This window comes from Archocentrus centrarchus, chromosome 23 (genome assembly GCF_007364275.1).
Source record: "Archocentrus centrarchus isolate MPI-CPG fArcCen1 chromosome 23, fArcCen1, whole genome shotgun sequence".
Classification (NCBI taxonomy): domain Eukaryota; kingdom Metazoa; phylum Chordata; class Actinopteri; order Cichliformes; family Cichlidae; genus Archocentrus; species Archocentrus centrarchus.
In genome coordinates, this window is record NC_044368.1 from 21701430 (window position 1) to 21729137 (window position 27708).

A 27708-nucleotide genomic window follows, 5' to 3' on the forward strand; every position below is an offset into this window, starting at 1 on the left:
TATTTCTAGCCTTCAGAAAGTGAGACGGGGGGACAGAAAGAGGGCTGTCTCGACAGTTCTCTCCGGGAGCACACATGCACGCTCAGCCAGGTCTCTGTAATCACGGTTTTGCTGAGTGCTGGTTATATCTTCCAGAGGAGTTCACGCCCCCTTGAACAGTTTTGGCTGACTTTGTGGTACACTTCTGACAGAGAGAGCGAGAGAGAGAGTTAGAGTGAGAGAGGAGGGGAAGAGGAGGGAGTGTAGTTGCATGTGGGAGGAGAAGGAGGAGGGAGTGAACGAGAGGAAGGAGAAGCCTTCTCAGTTTCTGTGAGTCCTGCTGGCTGTAGGCTACAGAATGAGTGCAGTTGCTTTCCTCTCAGTCTGAGAGGAAACTGCTGTTTTTTTATTTTTCTTTTCTTTTTTTGTTTTGTTTTTCCTTCCCTTCGTGTGCCAGGCATCAGTAGGAGACACTGCAGATTTGCTTCCCTCTCATCATTTTTTTTAACCTCTCTTCTACTTCTCTTATTATTTTTGTTGCCATGCCGGTAGTTGGTGTAGCTTCCAAGCTCAGGCAACCCTCTGCAGTGGGCACGAAGCCAGTGCACACCGCTCTCCCCATCCCAAGTACGGTCAGAGCGGCCACCTCACAGGGCTACATGGCCCGACAGCAGGAACTCAGGACAAGTGAAGGTGTCCCAGGGCTGTCCTGTCAGCTGTCAGTCAAGTCTGAATACAAGCAGGAGAGGACCCCAGAAGGGAAGTCCAAAGCCGAGACGGAGGAGAGCAAGATCTGCAAGGTTAGTGGAGATGGACAGATTGTTTCTGTTAGCATTTGAGCACTGCAGTGACAGGGACACAGGTGTCAGAGATGAGAGAGCCACCACTGAGAGACTCTCTCTGTGTCTGTCTTGCTCTCTTTCCCCCTCTCGATTTGAGCAGGTGTCTTTCAAGCTCTGAAACAGAGCTCCAGCACACAGCCATGAGTCACGTGTGCTCCGGTGGGATGATACTGCCGGTTTTGGGTCATCAACTAAGAAGGGAAACTGGATGAGTAATATGTTGCTGGCAGTGTATTACCTCATTCTGCTGCCCATTTAGTTTCCATACACTTTACTAATCTGTGTGTGTGTGTGTGTGTGTGTGTGTGTGTGTGTGTGTGTGTGTGTGTGTGTGTGTGTGTGTGTGTGTGTGTGTGTTAGTAGCAGAACAGGTGGTGTTGTAGGTATTTGTATGTGTAGAGTATTTTCTCAAGAGTTTTTTTAATTCCTACCTGGGAAGTAAACCTGATCTGCTCCTCTATGGAAACATGAACTACTTTAATAGCCCAGAAGATTAGAGGAACATGTTTTGTGTGTACACTCTCATCCTGGATAGTATTTTAGATAGATTACAGGTGCCCCCCCCCCACTCTTAGAGCATGTTCCTAATGCCTCCAACTGCATCAAAGTGTTGTAGATGATTGAATAGATTCAGATATTATTGTTAAGTGCTTCACCATGCAAAGTCCAGGCTGTTCCAAGTTCTTTCCTTTTTGCAAAAATGTCTGGCTCAGGCTGTACCAGAGAAGGTGGGGCTGGTGTATCCTGAGAAGGAAGCAGTTTTCAAAACTCCCCGCCAAATAGATTCAGCAGTGCCTCGGCCCATCCCACATCCAGAGCTGTGTGAGCACTAAGTGAAACTTTCCTGTTTGACTGGTTGATTTCTCCCCCTCCTTACACCAGCCATTTTTTTTCTTTTTTTTTTAATCATTACAAGACTCTCTAACCCAATTCTTTTATTATTTATTTCTCTTATACTGAACAAAACTGCTTATGTTCCTCGTGAGCTGGAACAATTGTGGGTAAAAGGCATCAAAGCGAGGGTCAGTGTTTCCCTGCCTTTAAATCCTCTCAGTGTGTCTGTCATTGAGTTGAAGTCGCCTGCAGGGTGACTGTGAGAGGGGGGGGTCATCATTAACCTGCTGCTGAATTGGCAGCTTCAGCTTGACTTTCAGCTTGTTAACAACTAAATTCTGAAAAACTCCTGCTTGTTCTATTAAGTGATTTTTTTTTTTGACTGGATTTTGAAGAAAATGAAGTTGACAGCTGACTTGACTTGTGCCAACATCCATTTCTTTTTATACTATGAAATTTCCCCAGGCATCCCACATCTTCCTATTTTCCTATTTATATTTTCATGTGTCCTTTTGAGGCAAGTGGGGCCTTACGCCATAAACAAGAAGCTCTGTGACAGATGTGTTGCCAGTGCATTGCAGTTCTGACCCTCATCCTTCATAACACTGGAGGTTTGTGGGACTAATGTAGAGAGCATCAGCTAAATTGCCTGAAATGAAGCGCAATCAATGCACGATACTATAGTTCCTGTCTTGGGAAGCCTGTAGGCAGGCAGAAATCGCTTGCCTGCCCCAGCCTGTCAGTGTGTGTAAGGAATGGGTGGTATGGAGGGGGTAATTAGTCTGTCTAATTGTGTTGTGTAGTCACTAAAGAGCTTTACTTTCAAGGCTTTCAGAGGGGAAAAAATGGAGAGAAGGTGGAGTAAATGCTGTCATTAGTCCCTCACATTAACTAACACTTGTTTCATTTGGAGTCTTCTTATCAAGCAGGATCAAGTGTAGGTCTATGTGTACAGTGCATGGCAGCATGCTTGTTTGTGCACATGCAGCCCCCACCTCCGTATATACAATGGTGCCAGCATGTGTTAGCTTGTTTGCCTGGGATTAAGCACATCCTAACACGGGTGGCGTTTCCCAAAGACAAAAGTATGTTTTGATATTTTTTAAGATTTCAGCTGCTTGTGGTGGAAACTTCTACTTGTCTGCTTAATAAACAGGCTATAAAAAAATACATCACATTAATAATAACCTGCATGTCTTTGTGGCTGAGATGCAGAACAAAGTGAAAGCACGAAAGCATTAATGACATAAGAGTGAAGTTCTTTGCTCCCTTAAACGATAGGTGCAAGACTCAGCATCCCAGTGCATCCCCTCAGTGTTATTATTCCTGCAGACACAAAACAAATAAAAAATATATTTAAGTATTAAGCACACAGCAATGACTTTTTCTTTGCTTGCAGAGGACAACAGGTCCAATGCTGGTTTTGACAAAGCCAAAAAGGAAGTGACTCTTAAGACAAACTTCTCTAAAAACAAATCCAGTCTGAGTCCAGAGCTGAAGGTGCTTTATAGCCATGGTAGAAGAAAGCTGCTGTAGTCACGCTCCATCTGTGATAAGCAGTGCAGAGACTGTTGCAGGCTGCTACTGGGCTGTCTAATGGCGTATAAAGGGCACAATTAAACTCCCAGACAAGGTTAATTTTAGATCCCATCCAGTTTCAGTTGTGGCTTTTGTCAGCTGTATTAATTCAGTCTGCATTTATTGTGCGACGGATAATCCCTCATGGATCTACTGCACAAGAGACACCTAATTTTAATAGGAGTGTCCACAAGTCTGTGTCTCCAAGTCTGTTCAAAAGTGTTTGTTACTTTCCACTTTGTTTCAGAATATATGCTTTTGCCACTAAAATGAATCTAGTGGCATGTTATCTTTATTTAATTGGACTGAAGTTTAATATAACAACCAGTATAACAGATTGAACTAGTTGTACATATATTACAGATCCCAAATGGTTATGAATTGAAAGTTATTGTTACTGTAGATCAGAGGTCCCCAACCCCCGGGCCGTGGACCGGTACCGGGCCGTGGGACATTTGGTACCGGGCCGCACATAAAGAATAAATAACTTAAATTATTTCCGTTTTACTTATCTGCGCCTAAACTATATTTTATTTTGAAAAATGGGCGGATTCGCTCCGTTACTTCCCTCCATGACTTCCTCTTGACGTGTCAAGACGTTTCTGCTCACATGATACGTCACCGCTAAAATTAAACCCAGAAGCTTCAGGCCTGTCTAACGAAATCGGTTGGTTGACCTACATAACGCTTCTTTAAATTTTTGAGTGCTCAACAAGAGTAGAAAAGCGCTATGTAAGAACTAGTCCATTTACCATTTTTATTTATCAACACCGGGGATAGCAGTGAGGTAGACCCAGCCATCAAACTGACTCTCCAGCGCTTGACACCGCGGCTCTGCAGCCACGCTCCATGTGAAATCGGCCGAACCCAGTCAAACCAGAAGCCAGCAAAAATGAGTATCAGAGAAACAAGCTCAGGGGGCTTACACTGATTCAGTGTTATGGTGAGTTGTATTTTTCATGCGCTTTATACAGTAAAAATCACCTAAGTCGAAGTCGCACAAATCGGGTTTTCGCTCTAGTTGGATGGCATCTGCAGGTCCTGATTTTTCCTAACATTAATTCCAATAAAATCATCACATAAATCCGTCGGATATTCACCTACCTCGGATGAAAAATCTGGTCCCATTGTAATAAATTTCCAGTTAAATGTGATCGCATAAACTGGATGAGTTTAGCGCTAAAACCCTCCTCAGCTCCTGTCCGCCCACTTCCATGCATCGGCTCGTTCGTGCACAACTACACACACACTAACAACGCCTGGAAATTGTTTTAGTGTTTATATCAGTTCATTTCACCGGGGACAATCGTGGCAAGTGTAAGCTACAAACTTGCACTTACGAGTAAAATTTCAGATTATAAAATTTGCAGAAGCAAATTCATAGATGAAGCAGAAGCCATTGCAGCGAAATTCGATAATAGACCCCAAACTGGGCCATTTGAATCCGACTGAGGTGATTTCTACTGTATTTGTTTTTGCGGTGTATCTTATTTTGAAGGCATGTTTTACCATGGCTCTAACAGCTGACCAGGGAGCGCTGTGGGCAGAGAGCCTGTTATTCATGTTGAGGCGGGATGTTACGAGAACGCTGCTGATAGAGTTGCATACGAATACAAAGTGGATTCCCGTTTTTTATTATTATACGTAGAAAATATCACACTTGGTTATGGTCATATCATTTATTTTGACGTATTTATTCGCCACACTTTAAAAGCCGGTCCGTGGAAATATTTTCTAACACTAAACCGGTCCGCGGCTCAAAAAAGGTTGGGGACCACTGCTGTAGATGATCCTGCTGGTGGGCTTTTTACAGCTAACATGACAAAAGTGGGAACCTGAAAGACATTTGCTTTGAAAGTTCCTGCTACATAGCAGAAAGTACTGTCTCCTGAAAGAGATCCTAAATGCGTAAAGCAGCCAAAATGAATGAACTGGGCCGCTCATCACCTTGCTTTCTGAATTCTATGAATTCCCAAGCTGCCTTATAGAGCTAAAGTTAGTTTCAGATCTTACAAATGCTACAGGTGACAGTGCAATCCGTGTGTGCAACACCTGACCTCTTCCTGTATCTCCCATCTAAATCGCTGATTTTGAGCTGTCAAGGACTTCCATAGGACCCTCCACAATGAAGATTAGAACAAGGCAAGGCATTTGCTCTTCCTCTTGTACACTTTAACAATTCACATCAATCATTGCCTATGGCACTGCTGGATAGCAGGGTGAGATGAAGAGTTTATCTGAGTCGACTGAGCTTTAATGAAGTGTCAGCGTTGGCACTACTGATAGGAAATTATCTTGTGCATCTAGAGTTTTGGCCGCTGTCCAAATCACACAGCCCAGGGACGTATTTAGCTGGTATTTTGCAGTTCTTTTTTGAGGTAGTACTGTAAATTGCATCTCACCTTGTTATTGATTCTGTGGTTGACTGAAAGATAAATGATGTTGATGGGATTTATCTTTATTCATCCTTTGAAGGATTACGTGGGTGCTAAAGCTATGTCTGTTCACGCCTTTATACGTTGCAGGAAATGCTGTCTTACGCCTTCATTTCAATTTGTTTGTTAGCAGACGTCCTTAAGTACCAGCTCAGGAAATTACCTGTTAGAAACCCTTAACACTGATTTGAAACTTTTCGACTCTACCACGCCCTCTCTTAATGAACAGTCACAGTGAATAAGGTGAGTGTGTCTTTATCTCAGAAATGCAGCTCATTGTACACACGAGCAGTGACCGATGCAAGCTGCTATTTCTGCTGGCCTCTTGTGTTAGTTATGTTATCCTGGGAAGTGAGTGTTTGTCGGAAGTGCAAAAGAGTACCAGACACACTCACCCACTTAAAGAGCAGAAAAACATCCTGTTGATTGTCGGTGTGTGTGCTCTGTATAAGTAGCAGAATAATCAGGTTCTGTTGTATATTTTTCTGCTGTGGTGCATCTTCCCTGACCTGATAAACCTCTATGCAATAATATGGGTGGATTCCAAGTGAGAAAGTTAGATGGAATGCTTCAGGGAATGATGTCGGAGTCCGGTAAGTTTGAGTGAGTAGAATGTAAACAAGCCTTTCTTTCTCTGGGTGGCCCGGTTGCTGTCGCTTTCTCTTGCCTTCTTTGTCAGCTTTGTGCCATTCCCTCGCTCTGTTCTGCAGTTTTTTTTTTGCTCATGTCTGTGTGCAAGGATTCCAGTAGCATATATACAAAATGTAATTACTGCCCATAATCTGTAAAGCAATCAAGCCACTGATATGTTTTTTTAAGTTGATGTCTCATTCCACACTCAAACCAATTTGTGGTATGCAGCTTATATAGCACCTGTAGGACATCAGATCATTCGTCTTTACATCATTAGATTTAAAAAAAATTTTTTTTTATCATTTTAAAGATTTAGTAGCTGTGCACTGGCCTTCTTAACCCTGACAAACCCTGGCAGGTTCTGCATGTATGTCAGTGTTCGATGCATGCTCTTTTTGGCTTTCCGGCTTTCACTCAGCTCTCACTCAACCCTTCAAGTGGCTCTGACGCTGCTGAAACAACAGAGAAAACAGAGGGAGTGAGGGGGAGGCCAACTTGTTTCAGGGGAAGGAGGGAAGCTGGCTAAGATCGGTTCGATGGGGGTGTCTGAATGTGTTCTAGTATATGGGTGGTCTGACTCGTTGTGTGCCGAAATCCATATCTGGAAGAGAGGTTCTCAGAGGGGGGGGGGTGCGAATGCTAACAAACAGGATGAGCACTTCTTCCAGTAACAAAGACCAAAGGGGGCGATTCTTTAAAACTCTGTGACAAGTCTAAAATGGCTTTTTTAGGTTCATTTTCAAAAAAAACCCAGGAATGATTCCACTTCTGAGTAAACTGACACGAGAGATGGCATGAAGATTATCTTGGTGATGACTTACATGTGTAACAAAAGGCTGCAGCCGTTTTTGTCACAGCGTTTCAGCTGCAGCCCTGCAGTAGATTGTCCCTGCAGTTGTGGCAGCATTGCAGTTTAAGGTCAACGAGTCTGTGGTCTGTTCAGCCAATCTGAAATAATGTGTTAACAGGGGAGTCCACCCCAGCTCACAAGGTCCCAAGTTGGAAACATGGCAGTGATTTTTTTTTTGGTCAAACAAATGATTTTGAACCATAAGATTATCAAATTAAACCATGAAATGTGAAAAAAAAAAAAAAAATCAGATTACCCTAACATATGCTGACGCTGAATAACTACCACTGATATGATTCACTCAGTTTTTTACATTTGTCCACTTTTGTAACATTCCCCCACGCTGCTGAGATTTCTTATGACCCTTGGGTTGAAATTGGGAAAATATTTGAAACAATATTATGCTTTCCAGTGCTCTCCTTCCCTCCCTCTTTCTGTGCTTTTTTGTCTTGCACACTGTATTTCATTGCCTTCTGTGCTGCTGGGAGCCTGCTGTCGGCCGTGGTGTTTAAATCTTGGAGTGAGAACACACAGAGAGGCTGGTGTTTACAGTGCAGCTACACCGGTTAAAAATACCTTCCCCTGGAAGTACAGCCATGGCGCTCACTCCAAAACACCAAGAAAACCAAGAATCGCTGCACAACAAGTTCAAAAACATGAATGTAGCAGCGAAACGTTTTTAAAGGAAATTGATGGAGAATTGTGCGGCGGTTGAAGCTGCAGTCTTGTTTACTGAAGCCATGAATAAGCAAGTAATTCTGCTTTTTAATGTGAGTCTTTTGCAGTTTAGAAAAAAAATGTGTTAGAGCTGTTGGTTATTCAGAGAAACAGGCTTGACATTGTGCATTGCACCTGCCTGAGGCTCCATGATGATGTGCATTGCCTCATAATTCAATAAATAACTTAGATTATCAAACAAAGCCCCGTTGTTGTTTCCCCACATTTTGAGGTTTATCCGGGCACTAATTGTATGCACGCAAAAGTGCACGCATGTCCATGTGCACTGCAGCAGAGAGTAATACCCGGCTCTCGTGTGTGTGTGTGTGTGTGCGTGTGTGTGTGTGTGTGTGTGTGTGTGTGTGTACATTTATGTACATACACACATGCATGCACACACTTGCTCCAGGCCTTCTACTAGTTCAAAGGTAGGCTTAAATGTTCCAAGAGAGTGACAGACGAGTTCTTCATCTCTTCGTTGTTCGAAGAAAAACAAAAACAAAGCTGTGTCTCGCATAAGTGGCTTTCACTAAAAAGACTTACTGCATGCTTCTGTTCTGCTCTTACTGTAAAGGTTCTGCAGTCAGAGTAATGCAGGGTCACGCATTTCCACCACTTTAAAGGAACTCACATGTTCCTAGTGTTGTCCTTGTGTTGATCACTGGCTAGTTGTATTGTTATTCTAATCCTGGCTGATGACTGACAAATCTAAGGTTTATCCCAGAGTATTTATGCATATATGTATATATGCAACATACAAGGTTGAACCGGATAATGTGACATTGTCATGATCACTGAAATGATGGACCCTGAATGCAGACCAAGACTTTATTTACAATGAGAAACTAAGCACAGAAACAAGAAGAGGCCCAAAGTGCCAATCTGGCAACCAGGGAGAGTCTGTGGAAAGGGAACAGGGAGAATTGGTGAAGGTGGGAATACCGGTTGGCTATATGGAAATGAAAAGCTGAAATATCCTTACTCGCATACAGAAGTGCATTTCCAGTGGACTGTTTGCTGGAGGGCTTGCTGAGAGAGTTTACTGGTCAGAGCTTTGGAGAGTAGCAAGCAGGCAACTATCTGTGGAGAAAGGCTGGCAGAAAGAGATCGAAGAGGCTGGTTGAAGAACACAAGTGTGACAGCTTCTGTGAGGCGAGGTGAGGAAACTGTAAAATTCACAGGCGAGAGGCTAGTCAGTAGGATGCAGTCAAATTTTGACAAGAGCCAAAATTACCGACAGGCTACGAACTAAGGACGGGGAATTTCTAGAGAGCCATGTTACTATCATATGAGTTGGAACAATCTGTCAGTGAGCCACAGTCACAGTCGGTCATAAGTACATGGCCAGCAATCCAGCCAATAAGTCACAGGTGTGAAATGCAGCCCGCGGAGAGAAAATGCAGTCTGCCCATCAGTCCACCTACAAGATAAAACATAACCAACCCACCCAGCCCATACCATGACAGATATAGCAGATACTGTAATAACCCAAATAAAAGTTGGTTCAGGGGATTATAACAAAGTGGAAGTGATTGGGAACGACAGCAACTCAGCCACAGAGTGGTAGGCCACGTAAAATCACAGAGCGGGATCAGCGGATGCTGAGGCACATAGTGCACAGAGGTCACCAACTTTCTGCAAAGTCAGTCACTACAGACCTCCAAACTTCATGTGGCCTTCAGATGAGCTCAAGAACAGTGAGTAGAGAGCTTCATGGAATGAGTTTCCATGACTGAGCAGCTGCATCCAAGCCTTACATCACCAAGCACAATGCAAAGCTTCAGATGCAGTGGTGTAAAGCACGCCACCACTGGACTCTAGAGCAGTGGAGACGTGTTCTCTGAATAGACGAATCATGCTTCTTCTTCTGCCAATCCGAGTCTGGGTTTGGTGGTTACCAGGAGAACGGTACCTGTCTGTCTGACTGCATTGTGCCAAGTGTAAAGTTTGGTGGAGGGGGGGATTATGGTGTGGGGGTTTTTTCAGGAGTTGGGTTCGGCCCCTTAGTTCCAGTGAAAGGAACTCTTAATGCTTCAGCATAACAAGACATTTCGGACAATTTCATGCTCCCAACACCAGCGCACAAATCAGGTCCATAAAGACATGGATGAGGGAGTTTGGTGTGGAAGAACTTGACTGGCCTGCACAGAGTCCTGACCTCAACCTGACAGAACACCGTTGGGATGAATTAGAGTGGGGACTGTAAGCCAGGCCTTCTCATCCAACATCAGGGTCTGACTTCACAAATGTCCTTCTGGAAGAATGGTCAAAAATTCCCATAAACACTCCTAAACCTTGTGGAAAGCCTTCCCAGAAGAGCTATGGAACCCTGTGGATTAAGAATGGGATGTCCCAAAGTTCAAATGCATGTGAAGGCAGACAAGTGAATACTTCTGGCACTATAGTGTGTGTGATTGCAATGTTAAATTAGTGGGGTGCTCTTTTGATATTGTTTTTTTAATCTTTGGGTGCAGTCAAGCTTGCTGTTTCCTTGTTGTTTGCAACCTTTGAGCATGGATTAGCATAGCTAACCATAAGCTGCAGTGTCACAACTGCTGCACATAAATGTGAGTAGCATCAGTCATCTCAGCAAACCTTCTGAGATTGTTCTTTAAAGGCATACGTTATATTTGAGGGCTTCTTGAAAAATAATTCACAAATTCGGTTTCACCTGACAAGTGTGTCTGAAGCATCAGTAGTTCAAGGTTACTATGAGTCAGAGATTTTCACGCTCACAGAAACAGGAAGTTTTGATCATGTGGTGGAGGTAGATCATCTTTACCTCCACCTCAGATTTCCACCAGTTCTCTCTCTTCAGCTGTCTGTCAGCAGTCTCTCTGTCTGCTCTATTTTCTTTAGCATGATCTTTTCTCCTCCCTTTATTGTTCCTCAATCACTTCTTTTTACATCTTCCCAGCAATTCTGTTTTCCACTCCGTCTGCTTCCACCGTCTTTCTGCTCTTTCCCATTCCCAGCATTCCTCTCTTAGTCCTTTTTTCTGTCTCTCCTGGGTGGAGCCTTTCTGTAATCCCAACCTTGCAACTCACTTACTGGTATTTTCCTTTGACCTTTACACCCATCCCTTCTCTCTTTGTCATATCTCTTTATTTTTTTAATCCTTTCCCCAACTTTTCCTTCACCTTTCCCTCTTTCTTTCCCCTTTCTCTGTCCATCATTTCCTCCTTGATATTTTAAAGAGAAAAGCAGCAAGAGAAAGTTAAAATGCACCTGGACCAGTTGTCTGTCCAGCTGTCACAGATGGCATTTCTTCTGTTGAATAGGTCACCTTCTCTTTTCTCTTCTCTTCTCTTCTCTCTCTCTTCTCTTCTCTTCTTCTCTCTCTTCTCTTCTCTTCTCTTCTCTTCTCTTCTCTTCTCTTCTCTTCTCTTCTCTTCTCTTCTCTTCTCTATTTCTTGAGTAATTTTTTTTAATCTGTACTCTATCCCTGCAGCTTGTCAAACATTGACTCAGGCAGCTGCTAGGAAACACCTGGGAAAGCCACAACAACCGGCATCAGAAGCATCCAACCAAGTGTGGACAGGGAATAAACATGCTAACATCCCATAACACATGCTAATAAGGGCCAAAAAGGGTGCACATTTAGACGTCCGGGGAAAATGATTGGTGATGAGGTGTTGACTCATGGCTTACACAGTAGCAGCACTAGCTGTGAACAGAATTAAAAGGATTCTTGGCACCTAAAAGTGATGCAAGGGTGGTTGTACATATAAAGCCAAAGATACAGGCTAATGGCGTGTTTATGGGCTAAATAAATCAAATTTTTAGTCCTATTCTACCATTTTATCTAGATTTTCAATAGTTCTGAAAAAAAATTATATAGTTTTTTGGAAAGTTTTCATACGGAAACTAATAAAGCCTAAGTATTGCTGTAGGGCACAAGCACTCAGCCATAAATATTAAAACGTTCCAGTTCTAAAGTTTATATCAGACAGTTTCATTTTTGCACATGTTGCTTTAGACATTATATAGTTTGGAAACAATACTACATACTGTTTTACAGTGTGTGCTTTATTTTAATGTTAAATTTCACCGGGTCCTCCTGTGTGGAGACAGTTGGAAGGTAGCAGTGTTTTTATGGGTATGGCAGCACCAGATTAAAAGCTTAGCGCCATGCTGGAAAAACCAGACAAGCCCAATTTCATGGGTACATTTGGAAGACTAGATTTCCAGTTGCTCCATTGATATTTCAAACTCTGTTTGCAGTTAGCACCTCACAAGTGTGAATGTTGAACAATATGAAATGAAATGGAGTGCTGCAGAAAAAAAGGGCATCAATCATTCATCCTTGGGTTACATTTAAGGGCTTACTGTTCTCTGTTTTTGATAAACAGAAAACACAAACCAACCCTCAGATGCAGCCGGCTGGATGAGAAGCTTGTTCTGGTGGGATACTGGGTGGTGGTTTGGTGCAGTACCCTCCCTTGGCTCGAGCTTTTACGGGGCGTTTAACAGAGCGAGCACACATGTTTTCATGGAGCGGTTAGCCCTCACATTTAGATTCATCATTACCCACAATCAGCATCTGTGTTCTCATTATTTTTTTCCTTTTTTTCAGTCCAGACATGTCGGTTTTTCTTATTTTGTGTATTTGTGTCTGTAGAAGCCTTATGTAAAAGCCAGTAAAATGCCAAATGGAAATCATTACTGTTTCTCATATTTCTGTAGTGTCCTGTGAGGGAGCATTTCTTGCACCTTCATTCATATGGCCTTACAGTACCACGTGTGCCTGCGTGTTTAAGATGGGTGGCCTCACAGTTGAATGAAAAGCCTGATCACGTGCTTCATTTGTATCCTGAATGTCATGTTGTCATTATGTAATTTATACAGGGTGTAATTCTGAACACAAGACAAACAGTTGGTTGGGCTTCCTAGTTCATCCTGACATTGTTTGTTTGATCTGGACACACACAGCCTCAACTTCTAAAGATTTACAGTTGTGGAAGGATAATGCAGGTTAAGGCAGCCTCATGAATCATAATGCAGTGATGAGGTCACTGGCTGGCTCAGTGGTGCGTGACCCCTCTAACCTCTGGCCAGTTCGTAGAGCACTGTGGCAGCATTTGATGTGTCCATGGCCTTTTGGTAAAACTAAATGGTCTGTAAAACTGCATGCTGCAAAGCTGCAATGGAGCCTTGTGGGTGCGTGTCTCTGTCTGTGCGTCTCTGTCAATAAAAATGAAATGAAATTTCACGGTAATATAAATTATAAAGTAGTTTTTTGGTAGTGAGAGAGTTGGCATTTCAGTTTCTACCGTTGCTTTCTCAAAAACAGTTTGAATTTGATCTCTTTCTGTATGCGGTTTTGTACCGACACCATGTTCATCTGTGTGGTCTCTAATCTACACACATCCAAGTTACACAGTTGAAAGATAATAACAGATATGATTACACATCACTGTATACAATCTGCTGTTTGATGCACAGACCAGTCACAATGTGGAGAGCATATATGCATATGTTGTTTTTCATTGCAACCCACTTATATGTTTGGTTCATGTTTGGAGAGCCAAGCCTAAATGCACCACATCTATCCCGCAGTGGCCTACAATACTTCACTGTCTGATTGTTGTATTGCAAGTCTTTTGTCTGGGCTTACAGGTGGGCCTTTCCATTAAAACACCTCTCCAGTATAAAATAATTTCCACCTCAACATCACAACCTTGCTTCCTTTATCCGCTGTATTATATTTGCCCATAAAGTGTTAATACTGCCATTAATGAGTGTTAAACATGAACTACATGCCCTGACGGTGTCATGGGAAGCTGAAGTCTAATTCCTCCCCTTTCACTTTCTTTCCTCTCTGCTGGCCTCCCCACATGGTCAGCAGAGCTCTGCTGTTTGGATCAGAGTGCATTTTCTCACAGGATAAGTCTCCTGACACACACAGCAGTTTGGTTTTATTTACTGGCTGCTGTTGTTGTTACTCCCATGTGAAAGCTCATACTAGTTTTTAACAACCTTGGGGTTTTTTTTTTTTTGGTGATGCATCCTCTGATAGTTTTTTTAGAACTCTACTCATTTCCTCTCCCAACCCAGCAGCCTTGGGTGGTGTTGTCACTTAAATAAGCAATGGCTTTGTTAAGTTGCATCTGCCGAGGGGGACAGCAGCATTACTAAAACTTACAGCCCAGGGAAGTCTGCTTTATCCCCACCTCTAAAACAGAGAATCTTATTTTTTCTCACTGATTAATAGCACTCATTTTGTAAGTTTTTTTTTTTTTCTTTATGGGTATTTGCTGTCATCACATTACAGAGGTAAATTACAGTGAGTCTGTCTGTGTTGACACTGGAAGGTCATTACCTCAGTGATTCATCAGCTGGTATGGGGAAAAAAGCAAACATATTCTTTTAAAATCCTGTTATGATGAAGAGCCAGAGAGACTCGTTTTCTGCTGCATTCCTGCTTTTAAAACTGAAAAGACTCGTTACTGAAGTGGTAATGAAAGGACAGGAGGTTCCTTGTAGCAGCTATCAGAGGTAGCATGCTGACTGTTATTGCCAGTAGGTTGTCCAACCAAAGTCAGCTGCTCGTTTGGCGATGAGACAAGCGCCTTTTGCATTGCTACTTTCCTATACAGATGCCTATATGTTATGCCAGAATTTTGGTTTGAAACCTTTCTAGCCAAAGTGCAGTGAAGCCAGATGAATGAAAGAAAGAAAGGAAGAAAGAAAGGAGTATACAGCCAGGGAAAAGGATAGAAAAGATTATTTCAGTGCAGTTAGAGTGAGTGGAGAGGATATGATTCATGTGGAAAGGCTGATACAAGGTACTTCACAAAAAGATGAGTTGTTCAGAGTACTAGAGGGTGACTCTGCTATCTTTACCGGAGACTGAAAGTCATTCCACCCTTGAGGAACCAAGGAGCACAAAGGTTAAAATCACTTGGGCAGAGAGACAACCTCCTAGAAGATGCAGAGCAAAGCTGCTGATAGTGACAGTACTGTTTCTTTTAGTAAGTAGTACACATACGGTGGATGGCAGGAGTTGAGCTGCTGGATTGGAAGCAGATGCAGGAACCTCATTCAGGTTTAAAACCTTAATCTCTCCCCATCTGGCTCAGTCTTTGGCCTTGTGGAGGGAGCCGCTGAAGGTAAGGTAACTAGAGGGTGGAGGCTGAGGATCTGGGAGGAAAAAGTCATGAGGGTGGGAAGGAAATGTGAGCCTGAAGGGAGAGGGGAAATGTTAGTACTGTAGTTGTGTCAGGGACACTGCTTTGCACCAATATTACTCTGTAGGTTCAAGCCAAGTTTTGAAACACTATGAGAACACAAGAGAGGAAGTGAAATGAGGGCGGAGGTCTAAAACTATATGTCAGGCTGAACCTATGGGATTGGGAGGTGGGTACTATATCCACCAGGTGCTTCACTTTAAGGATACCCAAGATAGATGAAGTCTGAGCCAAAAAATCAAACCTAATTGAAGTTTTAAATATCATGTTAAAACATATTAAATCTTCCACTGGCTAAGGTGCCACTGACTTGGAGCATGTATTTTTTTTGAGTTACACCTCACCCTCACCCTCACCCTCTCCTTCCTCACCCCCAACTCAGTTGCAGCATTTAGAGAATAAAGAGCTACAGTATGTACAATACACTGTTCTATAGTAGCCCAGACCACAGAGAGGTGGAGGTGCTGTTGGACAGACGGTATTTGAAGTGTAGAAAAGATGGGATGTCTTTGTGAGCCAGTCCGCCCTGCAGACAGTCAGATGCTGTAAGATCATGACCTGCTTCAGTATTCATTCAGTGTGTTGTGATGGTTTTACACAAAATATTTTAGAATCACTATCAAATGCTTTAAGTAAAACAGTGTGAATATTTGGTGGAACTTGATATAGTATATTATACATTATATTATATTTGTGACTAGGAAGAAAAACTTTATGCATTCTACTGTTTGCTCCTTGCCATCACTGTGCTCCTCCTGAGATGTGTTGAATAGGCAGGAGAAGGAAGAGCTGATCTCAAGGGCCCTCTGGGTGTGTGCTGGTCAATGTGCAGCAAGAGTAAGAGTAAGATTATTTAGCTGAATTTATCTAGACTGTATGTCAAATACTTCCGCTTCTGATCATACGTCTATAAATTCCTACTTGCGCCACACACCCTCCCTCCCCTTTTCTGACCGTCAACCTCTCTCAAAGGTATCAGGGAGTCTGTCAGGACTGGGAACTGCTGCCGATTCTCCAAACCGTACCCTCTGGCCTAACTTTTTGCTTCATTGTCAATAAACATTTGCCATTTGTATTTGGGGTGGGGTCCTTGCTAGTAAAATGATGCTTGGATTAGATAATGTCTTCTCCCACAATCTGCAAACCTCCACTGGATGACTGATCTCTTGGTCAGCAGTTCCACTCCCTCCCAACAGTCAGCCCCTTCCTTTCAAAATAAAAGTTGCTGGAATACACCACACTCCTCAGCCTCCCCAGGAAAGCCTACACCAGGGCACTGGAGAAGAAAATTTGTCCATTATTTGAACCTCGTATTCAGGAGGAACAATACGGTTTTCGTCCTGGCTGTGGAACGCTGGATCAGCTCTTTATTCTCTCAAGTGTATTTGAGTATGTGTGGGAGTTTGCCCGTCCAGTCTACATTTGATTTGTGGACTTGGAGAAGGCATTTGACCGCGTCCCTGTGAGAGGTGCTCTAGAAGTATGGAGTATCTGGCCTGTTGTTTTGAGCCATTCGGTCCCCCCTCAACGAGAGCTTGGTCCGCATTGCCCACAATAAATCTGACTTGTTCCCAGTGGGTGGCCGCCCTCACCAATTCTATTCATAATTTTTACAGACAGAATTTCTAGGTGAAGCCAAGTGGTTGAAAGCTTCCACTAAGGTGGCTTCAAGATCTCCTCTCTGCTTTTTCTGTATGGTCCTGTTGGCTTCATCAGGTGGTGGCCTCCAGCTCACACTGGAGTGGTTCACAGCCGAGTATGAAGCAACGGGTATGAGAATTAGCACCTCCAAGTCCAAGGCTACGGTTCTCAGGAAGAAAAGGGTGGAGTGCCCACACCAGATCAGGGATGAGTGACTGCCCCAAGTGGAGGAGTTTAAGTATCTCAGGGTCTTGTTCACAAGTGAGGGGAGCAGGACAGCGTCTGCAGTGATGTGGACACTGTACTGGTCTGTTGTGGTGAAGAGAGAGCTGAGAGTAAAAGCAAAGCTGTTGATTTGCTGGTCACTCTATATTCCTACCCTCACCTATGGTCGCAAGGTCTGGGTAGTGACCGAAGGATTAAGATCATGGACACAACTGGTGGAATTGAGTTTTCTCCAAAGGGTGGCTGAGCTCAGTGTTAGAGATAGTGTGAGAAGTTCAATCATTTCGGAGGGACTCAGAGTAGAGCAATTACTCGAAAGGGGCCAGTTGAGGTGGTTCGAGCATCAGACTAGGAGCAAGGCTCCGGGGTAGAACCTGGACATTACTTCTCTCGGCTGGCCTGGGAATGTGTTACCCCGGATGAAGTGGAGGAAGTGGTTGGGGAGAGGGAGCTCTGGGCTTCTCTGCTGAGGTTGCTGCCCCTGCACCCCAGCTCTGGATAAGTGGTAGAAAATGAATGGATCGATGGAACTCACCATCCCCAGTGGATGCTCTGCAGGATCGACTTGCTCCAGGTTCTTCAGAAACTGCAGGCTTAACATAAGTTCATAGTTGTGTTCTACAGTCTGCAGTCTACTCTGAACTGATCCCAAAAACAAAAAAATGTTGAGGAGAAATAGAAAACAAACATGTTACGGCAAAGCTGTAACTTAACACTGCACCATAACATCAATCAAATCAAATCAAATAAAGTTTATTGTCCCGTAATGGGAAATTTGTCTTGGACAAACAGTGTTCATGCTTACTATCCCTTTAGACCGACCAGAACAAGTGTCCATTCAGCTCTTCCTTCTTGTCAAGCAAAAGGTTATTTAGAAGACTACATACAGCATCTTAATAGCATGCAGATGAATGCTAAAGGATAGTTGATGTTACAACAAAAGCAACATTAATCATAAAAGAATCCAGTGGCTTCTAATAACTAGATCTTGTCACAGATGAGTATGTGTTTGTTGAGCAAGAGTACAGAGACAAAGTCAAAATGACTGTTTTGTCCATCACTTCAGAAAGTTTTTTTTCATCTTGTAAAGCTGTAAAACTTCACAATTGTCTTATTACTTTTTCAGTGAGGCCTTATTATGCTTGAAGCAAATGTACTACATTTGTTTCAGAACAGACATGGATGTTTCTGCACATTATCTTCCTTGTTAGAAGGAACTTGGCATGCAGCTGTTCTCTTTATATACTCTATCATACCAGTTATCATGAATATATACAGTACATGTTTGCAAGTGTGTGAAATTTAAAAAAAGTCTCTTTTTCTCTTTTGTATTCATTAGAGTGAGTGCATGTGCCCAAACCTTTTGTAGATTGGGAATGTGTGTGTGCCTTTATGTGTGTGCGAGCCTTATTTTCCCAGATCTCAGTTCCAGAGAAGAACTTGGCACTGAAAACTTGGGCTGTAACACTTAACAGCAGAGTTGTTTACTCTTTATACTGGCCCACTTCACCCTCATTTTGGGAGGGTTTCTCTGCCTTTGGCATAGCAGCATGTAGATATTTTTACAGCTTACTATGCTCAACACCATCTTGCTAAGAGCTTTAATGGTCTAATGGTTCATGTGTGTTTTTTGTAATAACTCCAGGTTATGGATCAAACCTTGAGAAAGCCAGTAAAGGCAAATGCTTGATCTTATTACTTAGATTCTTCTGTGCTGCTGAAAATGTTTACAGTGTTGACTATAGATGGTGGCAAGTTATATAAGAAACACAAAAAATTCTAAATCTCAGTTAAAGGTGGGGGGAAAATGAAGCCTCCCCACTGAAATCATCTGTTGTCTCAGCAGTATCTTTAATAAGTGGTTATGCACCAACCCTCTAATGTCCAGTAAGCCAGTCATTATTACAAAATAAGCTGTGACTGAGCAAGTCAAAACCCCAATCATCATGATATAATGACCAGCTTGCTGCGTATTAGCCCACATATATACAGTAACTGCTGCAAACAACCCCACAAAATCTTAACTGGAACCACAGCCACCCTTCAAACGACTAAGTGCAAACATTCCAGGGTATTTTGAGATTATCCCCTTTAAGATCTGACATTTTTACAGATGTTGCAGTGAAAATGTCAAAGCAGCACCTTGCACCACTCTAGGAGCATAGTAGTAAGCATGGGTGGCCTCAGTATGGATGGGACCCCAAACCTTGGCTTCTGCATGGAATTTGGGAGTTATCTAGACAGCAACACAGGACGCGTTTCCTGGGAGGCCATTACTGGATACATTGTATCAGTATCAATCCTTTAAGGCCCAACCAGGCCTACAATTAGTCCGCACTAGTCTTTGGGGAAAAGTGTCATTACAATTTGATGAATAAAAGTGATTACTACTTGCCAAGAAGTTGACACATTCAAAATTTGGCCGAAGCAGCTGGCTACAGATCGCACGCACACTTTGTCTTTTCATCTTGTGAAGGGGTAACTGTTCCAAATGGAGCAGTGGGAGTATGACTCAAGCCTGTGATGGGAGGAAAAAAATTATGATTTTAATAATGTGTGTGTGGTGAAGCATGGTGTTTACAACTGCACTATTCTTGAAGTAAAACCATAGTCGTGCTCTTTGGTCCTTGTAAAGAAAAGTACATTACCGGGTAGCAATCATTACCTGGTTTGCACAGAAGCAAAATTTTATTATCCTTGCAGTTCTGATTGTATCCATTTTTAAATGAGGAATGTAAAATGAAAGATTTCGCTGAGTGTCTCCATCTGAATGAATCTGCACATCCATACTGAGTTTTTGCCCATTTGTCATTGCTTCAAAAAAGCTTCATTTTTTCTAATATCAATATTTCCTGGCTATAATAAGTGTAGAAGTAATGGTTAATCTTATTGAGCATTACAATTTGTGTTCACCATCAGGAGACAAGGTGGTAAGATTAAAGAGAGCCACTTTAGCCTAAATGAGTCATTGTGTCAGCAGACATTTGGTGTAAAAGGAGGTGTGGGGGAATGTTAGGAGGGAATTACGGGTACATTTTCCACCACTGTCCTCAAACCTGCCAAGCCTAAACACCAAGCTTAGACAGCAGCCAGCTTACTTAGTGGCTGCACTCTGTCTGTCCTCAGCATTAGACACTTCAGCTAATGCTTTGGGCTGGAGCATTAGCCGCACTGGGAAGAAGTATGTTTGCCTTGGAAGTGGTAGCCTGGCCAATGAGTGCTGCCATCCATGTCAAGTAGTACACAGTATTATACCATCTCAGGCAAACTTGGACGCCTAACGTGAGGAATTAATTTGCGGTTGTTTCAACACGAGCCTGAAGTGGTCGGCCCAGAGGCAGTATCGCATCCAGGGGTCAGTAGGGGTGTAATTATAGGGAAATCTGTTTAAATATTTTAACATATTTATTGATGCTGCATGACATGTGGAATTATGCCCCTCTTGCGTCAGGACTGCACAGGCTTCCCAGTGAGTGTTTTTTTTCCTTCTTCTTTTTTTTTTTTTAAGCGGCGACCCTCCATCTGTCCTCACTGGAAAAACTGCATGAAGGCCTCTCAGCAAAGCGGACTGTTTGCACATTTTCCTGTATCAATAATCTTTGCAGGCTTTGATAAGTCACGCTCACCCTAAGGCAGTAAGGAGTTTTTTTCTGTATTATTTTTTTTTACTGGTCTCCAATCAACACACTACCATTTTGCTTTAAACTTGCAAATTTTAGTGTGAAAAAGCAGATTCTTCCTTTCTTCACTCTTTGTGACTCTGCTTGTCCTCCCCTCCACCTTCAGTTTCCACCACAAAACTATCCTCACACATATGCACACACACTTTCCACAGCTAGTCCCTTCACTGAGTGACTGACACTTTGAGGAGAAGGCAGTCCAGGGGTCACACAGTTACTGTGGTTAATTCCGGGATAGAGAATTTGAATAAAAACGCTCTTCCTAAGTCTTCATAAAGTGCCCTTAAGCAAGGCACTGGGCCTCTAAGTCCTTCGCTGGAGCAGCTTGGCAGCCAACAGATGAAGACTTCCAGACGTGAAAGTGTGGAAAGTGTATGAGTATGAAGTAAAGCACCACTGCAAATGCATGCATGCTACAGTAAGTCAGTCTTCCCTGGATGAATAAAAAACTTTCTAAAAATCCAGATTTTGGTCCAATCTTCCTCACGACCCACTGCAAACACATTAAGGCCCAAGAGGCGCTTTTTATGGTGCAACATACGGCTGTTATAAATCACCAAAAATTCAAAAGGCCTGTCTTTTTCACCAATGTTTTTCGAATTTATCTCTCACGCCAGAGACACAAACACAAAACACTAAGCTTTTCCAAATGTCTAGAACTTGGGAAGCTCAGAGGATCGTTAAAAAAACTCTCTGAGGTGGTCGCCAGATCTGCACACTTGATGGAGTTGTTTGCATTGATCAGCTGCTGGTTGCCTCTGACCCCTGTGTGCAACCTTGTAAAAAGACTGCACATGTCATGAATGTTATCTCTCAGTGTGCGTTAGTTATTAGAGAAGCCTCTGTTTTGTGTCTTTCACATTGAGATAGAAGCTGGGAAAGGTGCATAATTGGGATCTCTGTATATCCTGTTGGACCAGCTGGGGACATGGAGACACCTCTAAGGATTTCTTTAATCAACACCACCACTAGGACCACTGGCCAGCTTCAGTAAAGTGTACAGTATGGTATACATTTGTTTTCACTATGTAGACATAGAATAAATAATAGTGCTGTTTTGCCTTGGTGTGAGAGGAAAGTTAGGCTCAAGAAAGTTTCCTTCTTCAGCAGATGCACTGAAATGCTAAAAGAATGAGTGAGAGATGATCAGAGGGAGATGCAGGGGTGGTCCGCCCAGGATTGGCTTCATGTCGTCCCATTGAACACATGCTGTAAACACTCAAGCTCAATACGTCGTTGAAATCCTTGCTTTCTTTTATTTAAGCACATGCTGTTTTTTTTTTCTAGTGGATGGCAAATATGTGGGCATGTCAGGAGGAAAGATCTGAAAATAATGGGGTTCAAAGAGTAATAGAAGTCGATCATATGCAAGAGTTTGGCAAAATGGCTGCTTTGGATGCAAAAGTCCGAACCTACAGTGGCTAAGAAGTAACTCAGCAAACACAGGGTGGAGAATATGTGCACACTGTGCAATAAAACCCAGAGATTCAAAGTAACTTCTAGTTGCTTGAAAATGTAAAAAATAAATAAATAAATGAATTCCCACTTTGTTTTTTTTTGTTTGTTTTTTTTGATGACTCGCTCTCACTGAAGTCACTTGTTAAAAGTGACAAAAGTGAACACCATACTTCACGATTGTGGACGGCTACAAAATGTGACCTGGCCCATTTAGAACAGAAGCCGTATGTCCCCATCCTGCAGATTTGAACATTAATCTCATTTATGCACTTTCTACCATTGGCAACATTTGCATTGACTTTAGTGGGTGGTATTTGCACCACTTTGTAGAGATGCAGTATTTCACACCAAGACCAACTGGATAGTTTTGATGTGCAAACGTAACTTTGTTTTATGCAAGCAAGCACTGTGCCTGCTTGCATGGCTGTATTGTATCAGTTGTCCATCCTGGGCAGTGATATGTGCTGTGTATAAATACATGGATCACAGTGAGGTCTTTTGCAGCTTCCATGGGCCTTATACTGTACTGCTGTTAGTTTCAAGGACACTCATGGAGGATGGACACTTCTTTTGAGGTTAGAAGGTTTTGCACCCTAAATGCACCTCAGACAACATCAGTGATAGCTAACTTTGGAGCCCCTATCATAAAGCTGATAAGCTTACACATATTTACACATCTACTGACTGAGCAAGAAGGCAGAGAGGGTTTTTCCACAGGCTGCCTGTAAAATAAGATGGAGACAAGGGCATTGATTTGTGAAGTTTTAATTGAAATATTTGGGGAAAGCATTTTGGCATCTGTGAAGAAACGTCACTAATGTGGAGAGATTGCATAAAGCAAAGTGACCTCAGTTTGATAGCCTTTTCTGGTTTTTCCTTGAGTAGCTGGAGCCGTTTGACTGTATCCAGGCATTTCATTAAGCAGTGAGGAAACACAGACCGCAGCTCTCCCTCACATTTCTTGATGGATTGTGTTTTTAGGGAGGGTGCAGTGGGGCCAATTTAGATGCGGTCATAATTGTTTCAGTGGTCAGTTTTTATAGTGGGAATGTAGAGAGGACTTTGATTTCCAGTTAGCAGTTATTTTGCATGGATAGAGATCAAGTTTTCACTTGGCTCTCTGATTAGAACTGATCCGCTTCACAGCTCAGTTCAGTTCTCAATAAGAGATGTTAGATTGCAGAGATTTAAAAAAAAATAAAAGCTTAAAGTGAAGATAACAAAACCAAACAGAGAACAAATAGCTATAATACAGTAAGATTACTCATTCATTATAACAACAGATTAATATTTGTACTGGACACAAGTACAAAAAAAGTTTAGTTTGCATTTCTGTAAAAGTGGAGTGGCCTTATCTGACATTAAATGAGATCTTTCTGCTGTAATAGAATATGGATTTTAAATAATTGCAGCCTTTATGCCGATTAATAGTTATATTGCACTCACAGGCCACAGCAAAAGATTGAGCAAGAAACTCAAGCAGTCAGACGATGACACTAGGAGCCATCTGCATCTGCAAAAATATGATCCAGGTTGTAAGAAATTGCCCAAATCCTTAAGGGAAAGAAGACATTCATCAGCCATGATGCTGAGCCTGATGGCGATGGAGGAAAAAAGGTGGAAAAATGAACAGTAGCACTTTTTCCCGTTACTGGAAAATAAGATTGTTAATGGGCCGATTAAAATGCAGGTCACTGATGATCGCTTTTAAGGCCTTCTCTCACTCCTCTGTTCATTTTCAGGTGATGTAATGAAACTAGAGGCATTGTGTGTAGATATTTTATTGCTTTCAGTTGATATCACTGAACAAATACTGAGCAGGCGTGTAAGATGCAGCAGCTAATACCCAGGCTTTACTCTGGCCTGCAACACTGCGGCAACAAAACACTCCCTAAAACTGTCTCAGTGAGGGATAAAATGTATAATTAAGCTCATTTTTCCCCCTTCTCAATATCTGTGCTGTTTGGTGGTTTGATATTTGCACATGCTTATGGGATTCACAAGCTCAGCATTTCATCATGATAATAGCAGCCTATTTTGTTCTAAGTTACTGCATGGCTGGGGGAGTCTGCTGTTTAATGTAGCGCTTTCATGTTTTTCTTTCTGTTGAAATTGCACTCTCGTCTCTTAGACCCTCTTCTGCTGGTTGCGCTAATGAAAAAAAAAAGCTATTTTTTGCTTCTCTCCCTCCTTTTCTTTTATTACCTCGTGTGCTTTTCTGTGTTACTTTACGGAGCAGTTAGATTTCGGTGATTACAGAGGGATGTGTCTTACTTTTAGTTGATTGTATAGCAACTTAGTATTTTAGGTTGACTCATTATAAGACAAACAAAATTCATGAGGTATTTGTCCCTGGCTTGTGGAGGAACTGCTAGCATAAGCCTCTTTTCTTTGTAATTTTCCCCACGATTTTCCCATATCTGGGCTAATCAGTACTTGTTGTAACACAACATGTCTTAAGGGCTTATTTCAAGTAAGAAAGAAAAAAAAAAAACTTGTTTTTTTTACAGATAAACAAAAAAGCTTTCCCAAAACCAACTTCTGTAAAACTTTTTTGGGTCGCTGCTGCTGATTGTGCTGCTCCATCACCCTGTAAAAAGAAGCACGACTCCTGCTATCTTCATCTGCTACCAGCACCGCTGAACAATAAAGATATGCTGGCAACTCGAAAGTGGTTGTGTGTGTCTCTCAGTATCAGTCTGTATCTAAATTTTATCACGTGTGTGTCTGGAAGCTGGTGGATTAGCTTCAGTGGCTTTCCCAAGGCGATGCAGGAGCTTTGCTCTGCTTTGATGTTGCGAGGTGGAGGCCCTTCCCAGCAGGAAACGACAGGAATAACTCCTCTGTCAGGAGGAGCACCTCGTCTGCGTAGCTGAGGTCTGTCTGGACTCACACATAACAGAGAGTGAGCAACGCTCACGTTAGATCTGGCTGAAAGATAACCTCCTAATCACTCTGTTATCAGCGAAGAAAGAAAGAAAGAGAGAAAAGTAAACTGTTGCTCTGCAGTCAACGCATTAATGCAGAAGGCAAATTCACTTTATGGTCTGTGTTTGGATTTAGAGTGTTTAGGAGATTTGGGAGACACACTTTGTGGTTGGGTCTATTTTAACTCTTTTTGCAACGTTCAGAAAATCTGAATATATTTGGGAAAGGTAAAGCTTAAAAACCTAAAAGGAAACTGGGGCAGCGTTCCCAGTAACTTCTTCATAGTTAGTGTGTATCAGGCTGTATGTACTGTAGGTGCATTTGCAGTATAGTGCTGCTGAATGGCTTTCCTCTGGAGTTTCAGTCTGAGCACTGCTTGTTCTAACAGACTTGTGTCGGTCTGAAGTGACTGTGATGCTAGCTGAGATTACAGGCTGCCCCCCCCCCCCCCCCCCCCCCCCCCCCCAACCCCAAAAACACTTCGTTTTTTTCTTCTTTTGGTTGCTTTGAGGTGGATCTCAAAGACAACCAAAGCTTCTGAACTACATGCGTGTGCTTGGGCATGTATGGTTGCAGATGAAACACTACCATACGCCTCTAAGACATTTCTTAGTGTGTGTGTGTGTGTGTGTCTGTATGTGCTAGCAGATGAAATAAGATATGCCATAAAGGCAAACATAACAGTTGAAGCCGTGTGTGTGTGCTAACAGGTGAAATAAGATATTCCATCAAGACAACCATGTCACTTGGCTTTATCGTGTGTGTGTGTGTGTGTGTGTGTGTGTGTGTGTGTGTGTGTGTGTGTGTGTGTGTGTGTGTGTGTGTGTTCGTTCTAGCAGACAAAATAACATGCACCACAAAGACAATCTCAGGCCTTAGAGTTATTGTTAGTGTTTGACTGTCACAGCAGCAGAAGAACTCTGTTAAACCTCAAAGGCAAGCGTAACATTTGTGTTTATTATGTGTGTGTGTGTGTGTGTGTGTGTGTGTGTGTGTGTGTGTGTGTGTGTGTGTGTGTGTGTGTGTGTTACTGGGAAGCTGTCGATGTTGACATTCTTCTTGCAGACTTCTCCTCTGAAGTCTCCTTCACTGGCTAGCTCGGGCTCCTCAGAATCACACCTGCACCATTGATACAGCCGCCATCCATACCTGTCAGTGTGCTTCAGACACCCAGAACTACCTGCGTGACCTCCCTCCTAGCTTTGAAGTGTCAGAAGTGTGTGTTATTCTGAGTGTGTGTGTTTCCTGACCAGATTATTGCTTCTGCCAATACACACGGTGGCAGATTGCCTTATTTTTTGGCGCACTGCATTCTCATCCTTCGTTTTAATTTCAGATTCAAATTGTGCATAAAAAAAACCCAAAGTAAATTCACCAGAAAATTAAATAACAAACCAAATATTGTGAAAAGTTTTTACTTACTTGGAGAAAAACTTGGCATGCATAAATGGAAAAGACACAGAAACCCTGAGGGGATGAAACTTAAGCTAAACGCTCGTAGCATCGGTATGTCAGTCCATCTGGCACTTCGGTCCAGCTTCATATTCAGGATGTATTTCAATGAAGTTCTGTATGGACATTAATGGTCCCCAGAGCATGTGTCCTCTGGATTTGGTTCCTTAACTCTTTCTAGATTTCCAACAGGAGGTTATATTTTGTGGTTTTGAGTAAAATCTTTAAGCATGTATTCACCCTGTGCCATCAGTGGGTGAAAATGCTAACCCAGCACTTTGGTAGCACGCTAAACTACGATGCTGAACATTGTAAGCATTTCATCTGCTGAACAGTAGCACTGAGACTGTCACTGTAAGCTGGTAACATTATAACTTTATATTCTGACTGAAGCACTACTGTTAAGTGGCTGTAGACATTTAGTGTTTTTCAGATGCTGTGCATTTTGGTGTACCAACATATGCAGCCGAGCTGCTCCGGTGCTTGTGTTCAAGTAAAAAACAACAGAAGTGTCAGGTGTGTGTGTGTGTGTGTGTGTGTGTGTGTGTGTGTATAGCTGCAGAAACCCACTATGACTCCAGATGGGAATTCTTGTTGCATGTCATTGCCCCCCCTCTTTCACAGTAACAGCTGATAAAGCATGTGTAGACCACATGAAATGAAGAAAATGAAGGGGGAAAAAAATCTGCCATACTGAAGAGCTATTTTCTTGCTCATCTACATGCACAAAAGAACACACAGTCATTTTGGCTAGACAACATTATCTCTCCAATTCTGGCCCATCTCTTCCCCCAAAGCAGGAAGCAGTAGATCAGGACCAGTTCCCAGGCGGATAAGATAATACAATAACCATAAAATCCTCCTTCCAGCGCCCACCACACTCACACGCACGCACACGCACATAAACACACACAATGTCTGCCTCGCCTACAGCCTCCTGTTAGGAAGACAGCCCAGCTGCACCTGTTTGGAAGTGCTCCAGCTCTGCCCGGCTCATTTCAAAATTTTAAATCACCTCCGCAGACTTTTCATCTGTTTTTCTTAAATCCAGTTCAGTGGTGAGAAAATTATTGCCTACTTGTTCTCGCACCTGGTTGCTCAACATGTCAGCTGATGCTAGATAGTATTTAAGGAGGAATCACTGAAGGCACTTAGTTGTTATGGCTGAGTATTAAATCCAACTTTAAAAAAAAAAAAAAATAAAAATTCAGTTCTTCTTGTACGTTTGAAGAGAGAAGAACAATTTTAAACATATAAATCTACAAA

The 27708-nt window shown here is 42.5% G+C and overlaps 1 protein-coding gene across 2 annotated transcripts in view; it reads left to right on the forward strand.

Moving 5' to 3' along the window:
* The first annotated feature begins 335 nt into the window (after nt 1-335).
* nav3 (neuron navigator 3) overlaps nt 336-27708 on the forward strand; it is a 178825-nt gene continuing 151452 nt past the window's right edge. For both annotated transcript variants that reach the window (XM_030719892.1, XM_030719893.1), the window contains exon 1: nt 336-779. In XM_030719892.1, the coding sequence (XP_030575752.1) occupies nt 522-779 (258 nt within the window). In that variant the 5' untranslated portion in view covers nt 336-521. The remainder of the gene's footprint in view (nt 780-27708) is intronic.